Source organism: Halichoeres trimaculatus, unplaced genomic scaffold, assembly GCF_033239565.1.
Source record: "Halichoeres trimaculatus isolate MK-OKI-2021-1 unplaced genomic scaffold, fHalTri1.1 fHalTri1_scaffold_6, whole genome shotgun sequence".
NCBI classification, from domain to species: domain Eukaryota; kingdom Metazoa; phylum Chordata; class Actinopteri; order Labriformes; family Labridae; genus Halichoeres; species Halichoeres trimaculatus.
Window position 1 is genome coordinate 10,454,396 of NW_027437184.1, and position 20,351 is coordinate 10,474,746.

At 39.7% G+C, this 20,351-nt stretch overlaps 1 protein-coding gene across 2 annotated transcripts in view; it reads right to left on the bottom strand.

The window, feature by feature from the left end:
• The window catches only part of LOC141791385 (polypeptide N-acetylgalactosaminyltransferase 10-like), a 92,181-nt gene that overhangs the window by 15,982 nt on the left and 55,848 nt on the right, over positions 1-20,351 (bottom strand). For both annotated transcript variants that reach the window (XM_074671807.1, XM_074671806.1), the window contains exons 5-7: positions 10,211-10,396; positions 9,184-9,367; positions 1,843-1,960 (exon numbers count right to left, since the gene is read on the bottom strand). In XM_074671807.1, coding sequence (XP_074527908.1) covers positions 1,843-1,960; positions 9,184-9,367; positions 10,211-10,396 — 488 coding nt within the window. The remainder of the gene's footprint in view (positions 1-1,842; positions 1,961-9,183; positions 9,368-10,210; positions 10,397-20,351) is intronic.

The following is a 20,351-nucleotide window of genomic DNA, read 5'->3' on the forward strand; positions in this document are numbered from 1 at the left end:
ACAAAAAAAGGCTTTAAACAAAAGTGGAGTTGCTTGGTGAGGGAATAACAACTATGCAAAAGAAAATTTCCTTAGAGATCAACCCTCTCAAATCTAGACCCTCTTTCCCCCAACACATACACACACGCTCCCAAAACACCCATCCCACAAACCAAGAGAAACCAACTGAAGGTGTTGGCTCTTTGGTGTCACACACCTTACTGAAGGAAAGAGCTTCCTTTTAAAGACTACCCAGGCTGACGAGCACCAGCTGGGTGCATTAAGGACAGGTGAGCTGAGTGAGAGCTCATTAGGAGAGCTGAAGGTCACAAAACACCTCACCAATTGATGGATATGAAGTAAAATCTGTCAGAAAAGTAATATTTCAACCAAGAAAGTGTTGAGCCAGTGATGCCAGTGCATGATTGCAGGCGGCTGAGGATGGAGTGGTCGATGGTGACAAAAGCTGCGAAATACAACTAAAATAAAAAAAAAAAATAGCTTCCCCGTCACACAGGTTCACACACTGCCCACATCAAAAACACTCGTATGAGTCACTCGTGTGACAAGTTGACCTGAGCAGTGGTGTGCAAAGTACTCAGCCTCATTACCTGTGCCAAATCTCAGCTGAATATGATTCTAATCGAAGTGACAGCTGCTCAGTCCAAACATTACTCAAAGCTTGCTTTTAAAAACACTTTATCCAAAAATTCTTTAAAAAAAGTCTGTTTACATTGTTGTATTTACCTGATGCATGAGTGCAGAGAAGGACTAATTGGTTTACATTCTTTATGTCATTTTTCTATTTCTTTAAATCATCAAAACAAACATTTGGCCGCAATGTTCTGAGTGTGTGAATTAGTCCGTCCTTGGATTTTCTTCTTTCTAAGACTTTCTGAGGCTTTTGGCTCAAATTGGAGGCAACATGTTCAGAGCTATCAAATGGACATCTGTCAGTGTTTTAGGAAATTAATCTGGACCTAAATCAAGGTTGTCATCACTGACTTGAATGAGGACAAAATGTGGTTAAAGCAGAGTCTCATTACAAGGTAAACATGACGAAAGAAGCAGGACTCCTAAAGAGAAAACACAAATGGCACCTAATACACCAAGATTCATGTGAATTAGACTAAAAAACAGGAAAAGGCATTTAGCTTCTTAGCTTGTCCTGCAACAATAAACAATTTGAGTTAAAATTCTCTGACGGACTTCACAATCTGCTCACTCTTCTTATAGTCACTTTGGCTATCTCATGGCTGCAATGGTTTCCCATTAGTTAAAGTATTTGTCTCAATATGGTCTTTGCTCTGCAGTGTTATGGGAGTCAAAAATACTGTAAATAATAGAGAAGCATTGCAAGGGTTTGCAAAGGGAAGAAAAAAACTGAAGTTATCCTGAGAAACTATCAATAAATCATGGACACCAGAAAACGTGCGCTTTGGCGAAAGGTTTGTTGATTTTAGTTTTGACATGGTCTATATTTGCAAGTTTGTATGTTTTTTTACACATAATCATCAGATATTTGGAGAGGATGTTTTGTGCACAGGGAAGCACTTGCTATATGCTGCACTAAAGTTGGAGAGAGGTTCACAGATTCGGAGTCTTGGGGACATCATTGCTGCAACAAAACCAACACCTCCTTTCAACCATACCACAAATATATGAGCTCGAAATCAGACATCTACATTCATGCACAGCTGTCTGAGAGCTGTGCTCTATTACATCCCTCAATGGAGCCAAGAATTCCCGACTATCAGGTGTGAAAACTACAAAAAATGGCGCCATTTCATGTTGTGTATCCTTACTAAAACAGATCTTATCTTACGTCACTTCCTGTATTCCCTGTGAGTTAATGGTTTTTACCTTGAAAGAGATCTCATACTGCTCTCCTCCCCAGATCTCCAGACCCGTGTCGTATCCTCCCAGCTCCCAGAACCACTTCCTGTCCACAGCAAAGAGTCCGCCTGCCATCACTGGAGACCTGCAGGACACAAAGTTGGGACAACAGAATAATCAGAACTTAGTGTCAGCAGCACATTTTGCTTATCATCTGCCAACCTCATCATCGAGAAAGAAAGAAAGACGGTAACCCTATGAAACCCATCAGAGTGCCAGAGTTAGCATAACTCTTTAGCAATTTAGGTGAAAGGGGAAAAAAATCAAATGGCTCCTGAAAGAAGAGAAGATGAAATTTCTGTGAATGATCTTTGACTCTATTAAGGTCAAAATCACAAAATAAAGTCCAGGTGTCCTATATGATACTAGGGTTATAAAGGATAAGAAAGCGACAGACATATCATATTGTTTGCTGCTGAGTGCTGCTTGAGTGGTAGCTTGTTGCAGCAGATCTTTTTTTTTTCTCCTATTTTTCTTACCTTTTTTTTTTTTTTTCTTTTATCATTTTTGTCTTTGGAGTCTGTCATTACTTGAGTTCTCATTTGTTGGTCATAGAAACCTAGCTGGTTGCGTCTGCAGTGGGGTTTTTCATTTTTTTTTTTTTGGTCTTGTGTGTGTACCATAAAACCTACATGTAATCATGGTTGCATTGTTTTCATGAGATTACATCTGTTGGCAGCCTATAGCATGTCAATGCTAACAGATGCTAGACCCGATGTTCCCTGCAACCTGAGGAGAAGGAGGCATGGAGGACATGCTAGTACTGCGGTGTGCCAAAAAAAACAACACCCAACCATTCTTTCATTCATCAGTATGGGTAATGTAAGTTCTATATCCAACAAGATGGAGAAGCTAGTGATGCCAGAGGGCAGACTAGCATCACGCTATTTAGACATGGCTCATAGAGCTAGCACCAGACATGAACGCTGGAAGGTTTTCACCATCTGTGAGAGGACAGGACATGAGAGAGTGAGACTGAACAGACTGGATAAGAAGTCCAGCTCAGTCCTGAATTGAGAATGATGGCCAAGCTGTCATCTGTGATGGACATTTTTTTTCTCTAGTTGACACTTATATTATTCTACTAATATGTATGTATTCTTGGATGCACATTGGACATTCTTGTATAGCTGCTGTGCCTCTGAATTCCCTTTGGGGGAAAAATAAAGAACATTCAATTCTATTCTATTCTATTCTATTCTATTCTATTCTATTCTATTCTATTCCATATTTGTTTGCAGTTTGATCTTGCTGATTCTTTGCATACTCGGCCTGAAAGTAAACCAAAGTTAAATTTTGCATGACTGTGCACTCATGAATGTGCCCTTTTTTGTCAAAACAGCAGCAAAAAGAAGGGTACAAACATTTTAAGAGTAATCAATGGTTTGATTGATTTTTGGATGGATTATTTTTGATTTACATACTGTCTCCACTCTCTTCCAGTTTCCCAGAAAGCCTCCGTGGGAGCAGCACATTATGTGATACACTGCTGGAGTGTCAATAGTTAGAGACAAACTGAACATATGGATCGGATCGTCAGCCAAGTAGTGGATTGTGCTGCAGGGCTTGTCTGAAAGGTTTTTACATATATAAGCTCTCTGCTGAAACTCTCTGACTTGGAACAACTCCACTGTAACTTTTCAGAGCCTACAGGACAGAAAACAGTACAATAAAATGACAAATATGTGTCAGAATAAGAACGAGAAAACATGCTGCAGAGATGGAGACAGTGAGTCAGAGTTCATGCATTTACTGTGGCAGTATTTCTCAGCAGATAATGAAGATCCTGAACAGAGCACAACCAATTAACCCACTACAGAGCTGTGTGTCTTGTGTCTGCTGTGACGAGCTCTGTGCCGTGGAGCGCGCGGATTGTTAGCTGCTCTATCACTGCTGCTCTTGATTTAAGCTGAGGCACACCTGAGGCAGAGGAACTGGGGCATCAGGTGCACACACACACACACACACACACACACACACACACACACACACACACACACACACACACACACACACACGCACGCACACACACACACACACACACACACACACACACACACACATACACACACACACACATGCACAGGAATATACATTTGGTTTCTTTTCTCCACCACATGCTTCCTTTAACCTCTTTAATGTCAGGCTGATCTCAGCAATCAATCCACACAAACTGCATTTTTCTTTTACAGCCGTCTTCTGTGTTGTAGCATCACAATCCACAGCAGCAGGTTGTCATAGTTACAAGCTTTTTCATCATCCTGAAGTCTGAGGTAGGCAGGCAGCCAGCAGGTAGTCTGCTCCCGCCAAAGTCATCCCTGAGGAGGATCAATTAAAGGCAAACAGGGCAGCTCCGGCGCAGTCAGCAGTGAGAAACACTCGGGGGGCTTCCCACGCCTCCTGAGCTGTGAGCACAGATACGAGTCCCGTGGCGATAGCAGCCAGCTTTTGGCACTTTTTCCCCTGCACAGGTGAAAAGGTTGGAAAGAATCGAGCTGTGTCTACAAAAACCTTAGAGCTTCTCTCTGAAACTCCTTTCTTGTTTCATGGTTTTGGGGTCTGTGCCCAAAAGCTTTGTCATATTCTAGTCAGGGCAGTATTCATCAAGCAAATACATTCGAATTTGGCAGGTATTTCAACCCTGACTCAAGGATGAAATGTGCAGAGTTTGGTTATCAAAGGCCAAAAGTGAAGCATGCTGGGACACTGAGAAATATGGTATCCTTAGAGGTAGGGCATCCTTATCAGGCATTCTTAAGGGGTTTTCCAGTTATTACTTTAAGCTATAAGGTCATAATTTGCCCATGTTATTCTGCTCCTTGGGTGAAGTATTTTTTTTCCACCCAGCACTTTTCAGCCTTGTCTACATGTGGCCAGGTATAGAGTATTTCCACTGACGTCACAATTTGGGTAGTTACCCAGATGTGCAGCTACATTGTACAGTACATGAACGTAAACATTGAATGGATGGAGATGGAAGTGCATGGTAAAATATGATTTAAAGTTGTCTTATTCACCAACAAATGGGGAACAATGCAAGTAGCACACAAAAACCTATAGTGAAGGACTGAACCAGCAAGAAAAAGAGACATATTTTGACAAATTACACCCAATAAGCTGCAGAGACCCATACAAGGAGTTAGCATCTTTATCATCATCTACCCAAAGGTATGAAAACATGGATACTACTCATGCATTTTTCATGGGAGAGGGGGTCCACAGGATAAACTATCTTTTGGGAAAGGCTCACTTTCCAGCACTTTAAGAAAGCCACCTGAAAGACACTGAGTTTTCATTATTTATTTATTTTTCTGCTGTGAATCACTTCTAAATCAAAGTTACACTCTATCAAAATATATTTACTTTTACTAAAATGTGATTTTAAGATGCAATGGATGGAAACCATGACCTACCTCACAAGAAATGCTGTGAACAGACTCAAATTTTGCGATAAATTACAGATGGCCTTGGAAATCTTGATGGAGTTTAGCTAGCCAAAACATTCTCTGTTCCTCAGACAGTTGACCGATTAGTGCAGCAAAAAACGCAGCAGTAATTTACCATTTTATGCAATAATAATCCTATATACCTAGAATGCCCCAAACATGGTCAAGCTCGAGTTGATTATGTCATGAAAACACTCTATTTTCAATGAAGAATATCCCTCCTCACTGGTTTTTAAGAGTAATAACATCCACATGTAAATGGGCAAATCTGCCTAAAAATGTGGCTCAAAGCATACCATGCCAGCCAATCAGAATAAACCCCCATCATTCTGTCTCTACTGTCAGCTGCTGTGACACCCGAGAACCAAAACTTCTGTTTCACAATGTATACATAAAACCAAACTCAAGTTTTCGGAAAACATTGTCATTAGTGGTTTAACATTGCATTTTTGTGTGGGCTTAATGTATAACGTCCACCTAGTCGGGCAACTCAGTGCACCTTAGTACCCACGTCTTTGCCAGATTGTTTCTTAGCATATACATGCTAGACTTTCCAGCTTTCCTTTTCCCAATTCTGATCCTCTGCCTGTCTTTGACTTGCCGTTGCCCTGACATAATTCTGTTTTTTGATCATGCGTACTTCCTTACAACACTCCATCTTTCCCCTCATGGTACTGTTGTCTGGTTTTGAATGTTTGTAGTTAAAGTTTCTTCAATCAAATTGAAGTACCGGAGTTTTTGTGTGTTTTTGTGTGTTGCACCCAAGTCCAAACACTACCTGTCGCTTATGTGTTTTTGTTCTTCTTTTCTTTAAAGCATTTCTTTGATTTTGTGGTTGTTCACTGTAAGGTGTTAAGGTCTTGTTTTCAAGTAGGTAAAACAATATTTAATTAGACTTAATATGAGCCACATTCACCAGAAAAGTCAAGAAAAAAGTTTTACTTTATGAGACTAAAAGACAAAAATTGATGATTGACTTGTTGTAAGGAGGAAAATCCTAAATGTGTAAAAACAATTAAGAAAAAGTAGCTTTTTTAAGTTTCTTGAAATGAGGATATTGTCTTTAGAAAAGGAACTAAACAAGTGCAGAGGAGAGAGTGGGGGAGAAGAAAATGCATCTCAGTCTTTTACCAAAACTTTATAACAACACATGGCTTTGTGAGCGATGGTGTATAAATCTATTCACCGTGCAACATACTGCATCTCCACAGCAGTTACAAAATGATATACTTATTAAATATCTGGCAGTAACAGCTCTTAACACATCCATCTTAAGTGAAAGAACACAAACAGAAGCTTTATGCTTCAACAATGTGAGTGCATAATGTTTCATATTATCGTCTGTATCCACCACATCCAGTTAAGTTTAAAATTCAGACCATGTTCATTTCTGCAGACCTTTACTATTAAGTAAATGTAGTCTTTTTTTAAATGTGCAATAATAACACACTGCCGTGCATCTGAGCACTTAAATACAGCCGCTTGGCAGGGGAGAGAGTAGAATTAGCACAGAGAAAAAAATGAAGCAGCCAGCATCATTTTAAATGCAGCTTTTATGATGTGTTAATTAAGAAAGATCATAATGTAGCAGCACAGAACAACACGCTGTGAATCACAGTTAGCCTCAGATATTAGATTACAGTCTCTGTGGTTGGAGAAAATCAGATTTCATTTAGAGCTTATCTCCCAGCAACTAACACAACATGCACCTCAGTCTTCAGGTGGGACGTTTCATCTACGTGAGACTACAAATAAAACAAGCTTTTAGGGATGCATGAATATGAACGCACATCAAGATAATTCTGCATTTTATTTGGTTTTAAAATTTACACTAGGCCCTGATGAGGTTAGTTCAGTAATTCTTTAATGTAAGCAGGTGCAAGGCCATGCACGGCTTGCATGGCTTTGTGGTTGATTAGAAAGACTATCAAAAGAGAAGCAAGGACTATGATGATAATAATGACGGTGATGATGACGATGGTGAAATGCTCTATGCTGTTGCACTTGCAGTAACCCTACAGGCCAGATAGCTCATTATAAGTTGGTTAATTGAGCTGATGAACAAAGAAACAAACACATGACGAGAACGTTCAAAGAGCGGCTCCATCAGTGAAACTTTTCTCAGATCACTGCGCTTAATTAGAGACTGGAAAAGAAGCATGTCAACAGGCAACCATAAAAAAATGCTAAGGTGCAATGTTGCCTCCAGGCAACATATCCATTTTACACCCTTTAAAAACCACACAAGACATCCAGTTGTCATGAAATACTTCAAAAACAGCACCATGACCATGCTGAACCAGTAGCAGTGTTTGAATTTCTCAGAAGGTCATGCTGAATCCCTTTTTTGAAAACTTTCTTGCAGCCAATTCTCGCCTCAAAATTGTCAGTAAACTTTTTTTTACCTGGCCTCTCTCAGTCTAGAAAAAAACAAAAAATGTTCTCTGTGTTGCAGGAGAGTGAGTGTCACTTCTTTAAAGAAAAGGTGTTGGGAGATGTTTCTTGTGGTGGTTTTTCCAGCTTTCTGTCCGCTATACGGAATGTCCTTGTCTGTGTCTGTAAATGTGCGCACATGTTTGTGTGTTTCTGAACATGTTGGGGTGGAACTTGGCTGTGAGCGAAAGAGCATGAGAAGAAATGTGAACGTGACGATGTACAAATGGTTCCCCACCATGTGAATAAGATGAATAACATAAGGCTAAATAGTCTGTTAAATTAGAAAAAAATAAGGTATAGACCTGATTTATGGCAGAGGTAACTCTAATTTACTTCTTCTGTGATCTGGGGCTATATGGGAAATAAAATAAGCTTGATTTACAGATGACTACACCACAGATGACTGATGAAAATGAATAAATAAAACTCTTATAGTCAGTCTGAATATTATTTTGCAATGTGTTTTGTTCCTGGTTTTTAAGTGTAAAAGCCTTTTCAAAGGGGACTTATTTAACATTTTGTGGTAAATAGTACAACAAAGACAGGTTGAGTATTTCACTTTGCTTTATTTATTTATATTACTTTTTTACTTTCAAGGCAACATATTATTCATGTTTTGAGTTATAAAGAAGAAAATGCAAGATAATTAAATGTTGAAGGTAGAGAATTAAAACGATTTTCATTTAGTGATCAGTTGTGTTACGTTCTACTTTTGAAGAATCGTCAACACACATGGGTGAGGAGACACTCATGGGATGACAAAAAGGATCAGGGGGTACACTGGACAAAAAAAGGTTGGCAACCCCTGACCCAAAAGGGAAGAGGAACTGCAGAGTAAAACCTGCATGAACTTTCCTTTAGTCCACAAAGTGGGAGTCTCCTGAAAGCCATAGTGGATTCTTGTTAAATGGTTGATGTAAAGTTAGATAAAAAGAGCCCTTGACACATTCATTTCAATACAGTGTTCCACAATGGCTGAGGTGTTGCCTGCAGGCAACGTTCCGACATGAAATCTCATAAAAAGAGTGATTTTTTTAAAGTTTTATACTTAAGATGACATTCATTGTAACCTGATGAGACCATCATGTATTATCCATGTTTTTTTTTGTTTTTGTTTTTGTTTTAATAATGCTGACCTATAAACAAATAACTCTCTTTTTTTATTTTTACTGCCCATTATGGTCAGTGTTCCCACAAGGAAACACTCAAAAAATACCCCCCCAAACTATTTTCTTTAAAATTTTCTTCTTATCTATTAAACACTCAAAACATATTACCCCATTCATCTAGATATCTTAACTCTCTAAAAGCAGAAGGCTGCAGCATTAATTTAGCCTTCCTGGAAAAACAAAGTGAGCTAAGCAGAGTGCAGATTGCGTCTGGTCTGAGATGAACACAGTGACTCAGTAAATGTTCTGTTACTCACTCAAAGGGTTCACTGGGGTCGTCTCTCTGCAGCTCTGCAGGAATGGGGATCCGTTTGTAGTACATCTCCCAGTCAAATGCTCCTCTCATGGCGTCCCCAACCTGTGTGTCATAGCCAAAGTTGTCATGGTCGATCACGTCGATCATCGGACATACGATGGTCTTCCTGTTCTGGGCGATTCGGTCTGAGAGACGCAGAAGTGAAATAGAAGAGTATTGATTAGATTGCGGGGAGAAGTCTGGATGAATAAAATCCTTTTAGCTGCCTACTAATCAAAAATAAGATGGTCAACAACTCTTAAAGTGAAAAAGGTGTTGAATTAAAAATTAAAATGAAATAGGAGCCAAAACTCAGCAAAGCTGACATTTTTAGCCTTGAGACATAACAAAAAAGAAGAAGAATGGAAGGGTTCATACCGAGGGGGTAGGACAGATTGTAAATAATTTTGGGGGTTTGAACTCTAAAAACTTTGTAGAGAGCATCAGTGCTTGTCCTGAAGTTTGTCTCTTCAGTGGCTGTCCCCCTGCTGTGACTAAGAGCTGAATGTGGGTCTTTAATGGAAAAAGGGTAATTGAGAGAGTTACTCTGTTTGTGAGCAAGTCCATCAAGAAGAAAAGAGAGCACCATCTCACAGCAGGAGCTGTGTGTCAAAGTGTGTGTGCACTTTAACTCTGGTCCTGTAAAGGATCTCTGCGAGTTTCTTTAAAACCTTTTCACTTTTTAAACGAATACAGGCATTCGGAGGGGATTTGATTTTCAGGAAGTGCCAAGATTAGGGAACATCTTCTGTTTTAAAGCACTTTTGAAAGTTTAGAAATATCGGTAGGGATATGTGTGTGTGTGTGTGTGTGTGTGTGTGTGTGTGTGTGTGTGTGTGTGTGTGTGTGTGTGTGTGTGTGTGTGTGTGTGTGGGTGGGTGGGTGTGTGTGTGTGTGTGTGTGGGTGGGTGTAGGTGTGTGTGTGTGTTTGTGGGTGTGTGTGTGTGATTGTGTGTGTTTGTGTGTCTGTCTGTCTGTTACGTTCTCACCCAGCAGTGGAGGTAGCCAGTTGACGTTTGCCTCACAGTGGGAGTCCAGGAAGGTGATAACTTCTCCTTTGGCGGCTGCAGCTCCCAGGAGGCGAGTCCGGATCAGACCCTCTCTTTTCTTGGTCCTTAGGATACGAACTTTAGGCATCCGCCTCATGTACTCCTCCAGCGCCCCCTTCAGGTGCTCTGCAGGAGAAAATGGAGATTTGGCACATACTGAGTTATATAAGAACAACCTGTCGTGAAATGCTTCAAGCACTGTTTCAGTTTACAAGCCAAGCAAAACACAAAGAACACTTGGAGTAGGTGTGACAACAGCCACCTTTACCAGCACCATCTTCCCATTGGGGACATGATGAAAAAACATCAGACATCAAAAACCACTTCTGTTTCTAAGCGCTACTTAGAAAAGAACCAAAACATGATGTAGAAAATTAAGACGCAAATGTGGCAACTCTTCTGACACCTCCTGCTTAAAACCTGAAAAGTCAGAAGGATTGTGAGGACCATAATGCTGAGTGGATGTCTCTGGTTGACTTGACCAGAATAATCTGCAGCAGAGGGGACAAAAGGATGGTCCTGCTAGCCCTGCTAACATGACTCTGAGTCTGTGTTAAAAACATGAATCTAAATTTGGACTCTGAGCCCCTTCAGGGTTGCACTAGCCACTTTAGCCACCTTGCCACTGTAAAACATAAAAATGTTACCTCTTATGTGTCTTGCTACGCATATTAGTTTTGGCTTGTCTTGTGTGATCATTTTCTATAATGAAAGCTTAATTCTTATTCAATGTTTACTAGTCGTACTAAATGTTTACAGCAGCATTGTGGGGCTTTGAGCCTTGTAATTTCAATCCTCCATATGTGTTGCACATATTGTGGAATTGACTAAAGCTACCTTGAACCTTCCAGTCTCAGTTTTTTCTGGCCTCTTGATGATGTAGAATTTTGAATTCTATTTCTGGGAATTAGTCAAGTTGGCACATCCTTAGAGATGATGCATATCAGGTGCAGATCAGAGCAGCTTGAGCTGCTTCTCTGCAAATCTACATGTTTTCGGTCTTGTGCATAAAGAGCTAATCTGCAGGTCTTGTAAAATGTATTAATTCCTCGAACACACCAGATGAGTCTGCAGTCTGGCTCAGTTCTGCTGCGTGTTGACTGCATTCATCAACTTAAACCGGCTGCTTGTTCAGTCCAGCACACGGTATGACGGACAGACAGCTGGAGTCGTGAGACCGAGGAGTTTCCATGCTTTCCACTCCATTGATAAGACTCTTTATTCATGTTGTGCTGTAAAACCTCAAACCTTCTGGCCTGGCTCCGCTCTTTTAGTCCATTTGTTGCTGTAATCAAGACAGATACCATCTTGGCTAGACATGATTTGCTTCATTATGAAAGTCACTGGGTGGTTTTTGGTAGCTTCTTTGTACAACTTCCTGCCCTGCTCAATCATTCCTTCAGTGAATGGACACATCACACCTCTGTCATCCAGCAAAAATGGGATGGTTGCATATTAGCTGCTACCTGCTGGACCAGCCATGCAGTCCGACCGCAACTGAGCAGATAAAGTGTGAGTTGGCACATTGACTTGAATGGAAACCTGTCTGATTATGTGCTGTGACGGAGCGGAGAACTGGAGACACATCTGGTGTTTTTCAGCTGTAAGTCTCAGTTAAGACTGAAATAAAAACCTTGCATGTGGGTTGGGTTCATCTGCATTTCCTGCCCAGAGATTTTTATTGCAGAAGTTGCTGCAGTGCTCAGTGATGTACTGGCAACTTTTTGGGATGAACGTCCCTTTTTTTTTCCTGGAGCTGTCTGGCACTTTGGATATTCTCCAGCCTGATGCCACTCTGCACGAGATAAGCAGTTTTAGAGAATGGATGGATGGCTGCTGCAGAGGCAGTGAAGGACAGAATCAGGATGGGAAAGTTGTTCAGCAAGAAAACTTTCACTGAGTTCCTATTCCAAAAAACTCTTTCACACAGATAAAGAAGAAATAACTTTTCTTCATTGGCATGGAGGTGTGAAAGTCAATTTTTTTTTTTTTTTTTTTTTTTTTTTTTTCAGAAAAGGACAGTGAATCAGAAGATCATAAAACAGGGTGAGTGACACTTTCAGTAAATGATGGGAACAGCCTGAAATTTGTGTCGTCTGTCAAACATCACAATCTCTTATTGTTGATCTAGAAAAACAAGGTACTGCAGACCAACTCTCTGAGTTTCGGGTGGATGGGTGTTTAATTTGGAGGACAATCACAGACCCTTATGGCTTTCCCTGCAATCAAACCCCATCCATCACTGCAATCGAGTCAAAGAGCTCTCTGTGCAGAGTTTATCTGCCATTAGTCAAAGAGGAAATATGGGTTTAATGCTCTTTAATGGAGAAAAGGCTTTCACTGGAGATGAGATTTCCAATTTATCTTTTAATGCTTTTTATATGTGGATTTAAGAGCTATAATTCTTCAGAAAATGTCCTTCCTCTATATGCAGTATGTTCAGATGATTATGAAATGTGTTCAGAATCGGAGGCTTTGATTCGCTCTTGGTGAAGGTGACTAAATGTTCTCTAAGCAGATGAAAATAGAAGTTTTAATCACACTTGATGTGAATTGTGCACATTGCATGAAAGGTTTGAAGGTACACTGTATCACATGTAAGAGGAAATTTCAATAATGACATAATGTTTTTTTGTTTGTGTTTTTTTTCTAAAGCACTGTAAAATTATCACAATATGATAATCGTGAAAAATTACAACTCTGCTGCCCTGTTGTACAGAAAAGTAATTTTTGCTATGACTGTTTTGTACACACAAGTAAGAATGGAACACACTGGATATGAAACTTTGCTGTACATTAAGATGTTGACAAAGGCTGTCACATGACATGCTCTGGCAGTCTGTGCTCCACATAGCACAGCCCTGCTGCCTGTGCTCCACATGGCACAGGGCATGTACCAGATGATTTTTACAGTGTTTTGGCCAGTTTTATTAAAAAGAAAAAGATTAATTCAGCTTTTTCTCGGGGTAAAATTTAAATACCACTACCAGGACAGTAGTTTAATTTGAGCACAGACAGCCTATGCCCTTCTCATTCACAGTTTTAAAACATTACCACACCAAAACAAATATTTTGCTGTAATATGATGGTAAAATACTGGTAGTGGGGTGCCAGTATTTGAACATTATTTTACATTTTAACATCTGAGTCTAAAACATGACTTCATCATGTCTCCATTGAGTTTAAGGTAAGATGCTCTCCTCCTCTTCCTCCTCCTCCCTTTGGAGGCCGTGTAAAAATTGGATTTTATGCACTTAGATCTCATACTGGAGGATAAAAGCACAAACCCTCTGAGTTCTCAGTGGTTTGAATGGAAATAATTTCTGCAGCATTCCAAACATAAAATATAACTTTGACAGCTCCTTTACAAAAAGCCACAATACTGCCTGTCGACAGGCAGCAGAGAAAGAGAGTGGGAAAGACTTCAGCGACCTTTTAACTCCATCTGTTGGAAACTTTCTTTGCTTTTATGACAACTGCAGATAGAAGTGAGCAGGAGCTGACAGCAGGCGAGATAAACAGAAAGAGAAAATATGCTGAGAGGCTACAGTTTGAATAAAGATGCAGTCGACCTGCAGCAAAGGGAAAATGATTCATTTTTCATGTTATTATTAGAGACCAGGACTTGCAGGGAACATCTGAACAGCCATAAAAGCGACAGGTTTGGAGTTTCAACCCATCGTCTGAGTTCTCTACGCTCCAGGTCTTCAATCTACGGGGAAAGCAGTCTCTTTACCTTCTTCAAGAGCAGCATGGAATGCTTTTAAAGCGTTTACAAACTTTCATTGACAATAAAAAATGTGCTCTACACCTTGCTCTTAAACATGTCCTCATTATTTACTGTCACTAAACCCAGGATAGAGCATTAAATCTGCACAGAAAAAGACCTTCATCTTTGATAACTCATCTAACATTCAACAGCATGAAGAAATATGTTGCTGATTTGTGGTGAAAGCATTAGTGTCTGTGCCGTCATTCCAACATATTTACACTTTTCTCATGCTGTTTCAGCCAAGATGTAAAGGAGACATGTACTTGTTTGACCATTTATTCATTTTGTCCATAGATGAAATGGTGTGAAATGATTTTATCATTTGTTTGTAAGATTAGCAGAGATGTTTGTCTAAAGGATAGTTTATCAGAGAGAGAACGGCACAGACACAGATCTGGAAACATCATAAATAAGTGCCAAAAACTGCCTTTAATTGGAGAGGATAGGACAGTGGATAGAGTAGGAAAAAGAGTGAGAGTGGGGAATGACATGTAGTATGATGTGGGGCGTGGTAAAAACATGGCTATACAGTACCGATGCAGCATGTTCAGACTGAGCATGTGCAAATCTTCAAACCTCTACATATTCTTATGTTGTACAAATAATTGAATCTGTCTGTAAACTCATCAAAACACTCTGTTTTAAAAAAATAGCACCTGATCTTCACCAAACTTGCTGAAATGATTAGGTCCTCTCATAAGGATGCTGGAGGGGTGGGGCCTCAAACACCAAGGTCCACCCCATAGAAAGGCCTGTTAGAGCTAAATTTATAGCAAGGACCAAAATTGTAATCATAAAAACAATGTGATAAAGCTTTAAAGGTAGTGACTAGCTGATAATGTAACAAAGGTGCAGAGGCTGAAATGTAAGCCTGTATTTATCTATTGCTCTGTCTTTCTAAATAAAGGCATACATGTCAAAACTTCTATGAATACTCACATTATGAATAATATAATATTATAACATTATTTTCCTTGCCAAAATGAGTTTAGTAGTTTTAACATCATCATTATATCCAATTATTTTTCTTTTACACTTTTTATTCCTTATCTTCCTCTCCTTGATATATTAGCATTAGAAGTCTGTCATGTCCTCAGTGTAAAGTGTATTAATTAGTTCTACACTAATTAGTTTATTATAGTTGTTCATCTTAAAGCACAGTGTACATAATTATGATGCAAATAAAACCGATGCATCCCATTTAAAAAATATTATTGTTCTACAATGTTGTTTATTATGTAAAAAAAAAGATAGAGGAAGAGTAAGTATTCATGAAACTGTAGACAGGATGCTCAAATGTATTGTTATAAAATAAATGTACACGTCCAGCAAACAACCGACTAATATGTGAAGTAAGTGTGACATGAGTCATAAATGATGATGTTTCAAATGCTAATTCATCGGAGACTCAGACATAAGTAGACATTGATTATATACACCCCACATTTGTTTGTGCAATAAATAACCATGCATATATTAAACATCCATGACGTATAGGATGTGTTCATCTTTGGAACCAAAGACTAGCACTGAGGCAGAGGTTGAAAAAGAACAGCTTGGCTTCAACGCACTGACATATGAGACCGAGCACTATCCATGAGTATGCAAAGCTCTTAAACAAACATATACTGGAGCAAAATGCATCAATTCAGATAGAGCAGAGAAAGCAGGACAGGAAGTCAGGCACCTAAGCAACACAAAACATCTAGTAGACTTTCAAAATAAAACACTTAGAAAGCGTTACAGTCACTGCATGTTTTATGAATTGGAGGATGTCTTGCCGACTCATTTGCACATTAATTATGAGCAGAGTCAAAACTTAATACAGCAGGTCAAGAGGTTTTCAGAGGATCATAAAGATAACATGGAAGAGGAGAGGCTCCTTATTAATGAGGGACATCCTTAACCTCTTGACTCTAGGCGTCTTGAGGCACTGCTCAGAGCTACTGTCTGAAATACGGCTAGGTCTGTGTCCAGGTATGTGACTTGTGTCCACAGATCTCTAAATTATAGGATGATACCTCTAGTATTCAACACAAGGAAGTGCAGAGCGAGAGTGAAAAGTGGTATCTGGCATATCACGTGCGGATGAGTGGAATACACCAGTCCCTGTTGGAATACTCCAGGTTTTAAACTGGCATACCAGTTCATTTAGTGGTATACTACTTGTCTAAAACTGGTTTATTCCATTTTCTGAATCTCTCCTGTTTGGTTTTTACTGACCATGTAATTTTAGCAGTGATAAAAACACATGTATTCTGTGGTCTCTGGGTATTGTTTATGAGTAGAAAATAGCAAACACTCTCACAACAAAGCCTTTGCCTTAGTTTTCTTTTCTTGTACAATGTAACTGTGTGTTCTGAATGTTGCATCCTATTATCAGGATTACAACAAGCAGTTGAGTGTAGCTGATCAGCAAACTTGGTTAGCATTCCGCTAGCCCAGTCTAGCCACCATGTCTAGAGCATTTCTTGTTTTTCTTTTTTGGCTGCAAACTGCTAAAATGCTTACTGCCACCTGTTGTACAAGTGTGCACCATTGCATGAAATTAATGAAACTTTATTATTTCCATTAAAGGTAAACCTATAGAACAAAGTGCTTTAAAAGTTTTTTTTTTTTTTTTTGGCCATTTACATGAAAGACAAAGCACCACCCCTCATTAAGTCATGTCCAGAGTTAAAGCGTCTAAAAAACCTCAAGGTCCTCATTACCACTAAAATCACAACAGTCAATAAAACAAACAAACAAACAAACAAACACACAAAAAAAACAAACACACAAAAAAACAACAGTCAGTCTAATAAAAGCATGCCTCTTTAGAGCAGCACCTGGCATTAAAAAATGGAATAAACCAGTCCTTGGCAACTGGCATACGACTGAAGGAACTGGATTCTGGAATATGCCATTAAGGAAGTAGCATATTCCACTAAGTCGCAAGTTGCATGACCAGATACCACTTTTTGCTCTACATGTCACATTTAAATGGTAAAGACAACCTGACTTTTTACAGTGTTCAGCAGTATTTACAAGTAAGATTACTGGGAATCACAGTGTAATAAAATGTAATAAAAAAAGCTCTTTTTATTCATACAAACTTACTTGATGATCAACACAGGCAACTAAACTGAAGGAAAGTGGACTTGATAGTTTCACAGTAACATTGGACAGTGGCCTTCAGGTTGGCACACCTCCATGCTGATACATAAGGGGAAACTACTCAGGAAAACATTGTATTTTTGTTCCCTTCAAAACATATCATTTTAAAATTGGCTTTAACAAGATCTTCTTAGATTTTAGAGTCTGGCTCTTGCGGATACTCAAAGAACAGCAGTTTTGTCCATTGGCTTTATTTCTTATCACCCAACCTGCTTATCAAAGGAGACAGCAATGAGTTTTTGTTCTTGAGGGAATTTAAAGAAACACAGCTGGAAGAACAAAAAATAATGTAGCTCTGATCAAAGCCTTATTCTGTTCTGCTGCTGAGAGCAAACATGATGCCGAGCTGAGATACATACAAAGCTTTCGGTTTGTAATCACCATCTGCCGTGCTGCATGAGGATTCAGGCTTAGTTATAGACTCAGACACACAGCCTTAATGCTGCCATCAGCTCAACAAATAACCAGCTTTCACCTCAGAGTAATCCTTTCCTATGCAGTGTTTGTAATGCTGTTTAAAGTCATCACCCATTGTTTTCTCTCCCTGTGTATCAGCCCATCAAAAACAAATCTACCATCTAATCCATCCATCCTTCCGTCATTCCTCCCAGATTTATGTGATGTCTCTTTCAGATATTCTTACAGCAGTGAAGGTCAGTTGTTTTATTTTCTGATGCTGTGTTTATAGTGTCGCACAGCGCCTGACCTACACGCTGTAAAGCGTGACATTGCAACAAGGGCAGAAGGGCTCCGTAAGGTTGGCATCAAACTGAGAGGGAGAGGCGAGCCGGCCTCCTCCTGCTCCTGTCATAAATCAAGCCATTAAAAAGTGACCGTTACAAGCCTGACTCCGGCTCTTTATAAACGCTCACCCTGAGCAAAGTGACGCTTACATCATCCTGCTAATGACAGGAAGCAGGGCGAAATTAATCAAGGAACACTCGCCCCCTGTGTGAAGAGAGCTTGTATGGGAAGAGGCTGGGGGAGAAAGATCAGAGTATTTAATTATGATTGGATAATTTTCACTGAATAAATTGGAATACGGCTCACACTGTTTACTGAAAGCAAGGAGGCAATTAATCACGCTAATGAGAGCGAGCTGATGTCGGCAAACACATTAGTCTTTATTAGAATGTGAGGCAGAGGAGATTGGAGGGCTCAGGAATCGGAGATGTTGGGGTCATTTCACAGCTGGAGCAGAGGCATGCATCTCATCTGAGACAGGTTTGGTGATAAACCATTTACTCAGACCTCAGCCTAACTCATCTCTCTATTTGTCTGCTTCCCTGCACTCCCTCGGTCATCTCTGCCTCCGACACTGCCCGCTTTCATCTGCTCATACGGGGCCAAACTTAAACATGAGTTAGCTGTGAGCAGATGAAAGGTGCTGCAGTCAGCCCCAGGCTCCTGTCAAAGTGTCTGCTGGCATTTTAAATGTCATTGATGAAATGTTTATGTGTTTTTAACTCCTACTTGTCTCACTTTGATGTTCAGTGACCTGAAACCACACCGGCAGTGTTTAAAGGAGGACCCTGTTAGTTCTACCGCTTCGTGACTTCATAGCTGCCTTAACTGGAAAAAAGCCCAATTAGTGTGTTAGCTTCACCTACATGGACTTGGATTACTTATTTCCTTATGTTGGTAAGAAATAAAAAATGCCTGTGAGTTAGGAAGTGGAAACATTATCGTCCATCAAAGCCTCCTGCTTTTCAAACATTTTCATGTGCGTAATGACTTTCACTAAAAATATGATGTCTATATTTTTCCATCATTTATGTGCATCAAGCCTTTTTGATCAATTACACTGCTGCAATAACACGTCCCCTTATCACCCTACTCCATTAAATACAGCTGCAGCCCTATGATTTAGAATGGGACAATCAAGGCTTCACTCCAGCATCACTTTGCACATGCAGAGCCAGACAACAACAACAAATATGCTTGACATCTCTAAAAGGACCTTTAACAGGAAATTACTGGCCATCCCTGCTGCCAATATTTTACCATTATTTCACAGTCATTTTTTTTTTTTTTTTTACAGTGTACCCTTACACAAATAGGCCACTGTGTTAGCTGTTCTGTTGCCTTGGATGTTTTATAGGGGCAGATCACAAATCTTTGGGCCAGAGAGCCAAAGATCCAGCACACTTCACAGAAACCTTTAAAGAGTATTGGCCAAAATACACCAGATGCATCTGCAGTGCACCTGCCTTCCATTACAGCAAACGGATCACATAGGTTTCATTCAAATCAATGTGTCAACTTACACAGGCTCCATTCTGTTGCAAGTCTGATACTACCTAAAAACACCCGCTGACTTTCAAAATAAAACAGATTGTGTCAAAAACAGTTCATATTTAGCTTGACTATGATGATAAATGGACACAATGAGCAGAGCCAGACAAGGAGTCAACAGGTTTGAGGTTTTACAGCCCAACATAAATGAAGAGAGGCTTATCAATGGAGAGGGATGTGTGGGAACTTCTCGGCTTTGTGACTCCAGCTGTCTGAAAGTCATGCAGCTTGTTGGACTGAACACGCAGACAGTGTAAGTCGACAAACACAGTCAAGACGTGGTGCAACAGAGTCACACTGCATATGTATCTAGTGGATTTCAGGTGTGTGTCTTCTGCTTTCACATTTAAATGTGGATATATGGTGCCAGTGCTGGATGTTCAGACTGAGCATGTGCAGATTTTCAAACCTCTGCAAATCCATGTCGTAGAAATAAATCTAAATCTGTCTGTAAACTGATCAAAACACCCCATAGAAAAAAATAGCACTAGATCTTAAAGATATCATTATCTCATCATTTCAGCAAGTTTGGTGAAATTGCACACACAAGGATCTCTGAATAAGTTGAAGGGTCAGGGCCTCAAACACCAAGGTCTACCCATAGCTCTGCCCCTGACAGGCTTCCAAAGACGTGACCAATCAGAAGAAAAGGGGTCTATGATTTTTCCTTGCACCTAATTTAATGGAGACAGTCCCAAACATACATTCTATCAAGGACTATGCTACATACAACTCAATTTAAAAGTCAGATGAAAACTGTTTAAGTTTGAATTTTTATGCATTTAAGTGGTTCAAATCTTTAAGTTTAAAATAGAGATGGCATTTACAAAACGTATAATCATTCTATTGTGGTTACAA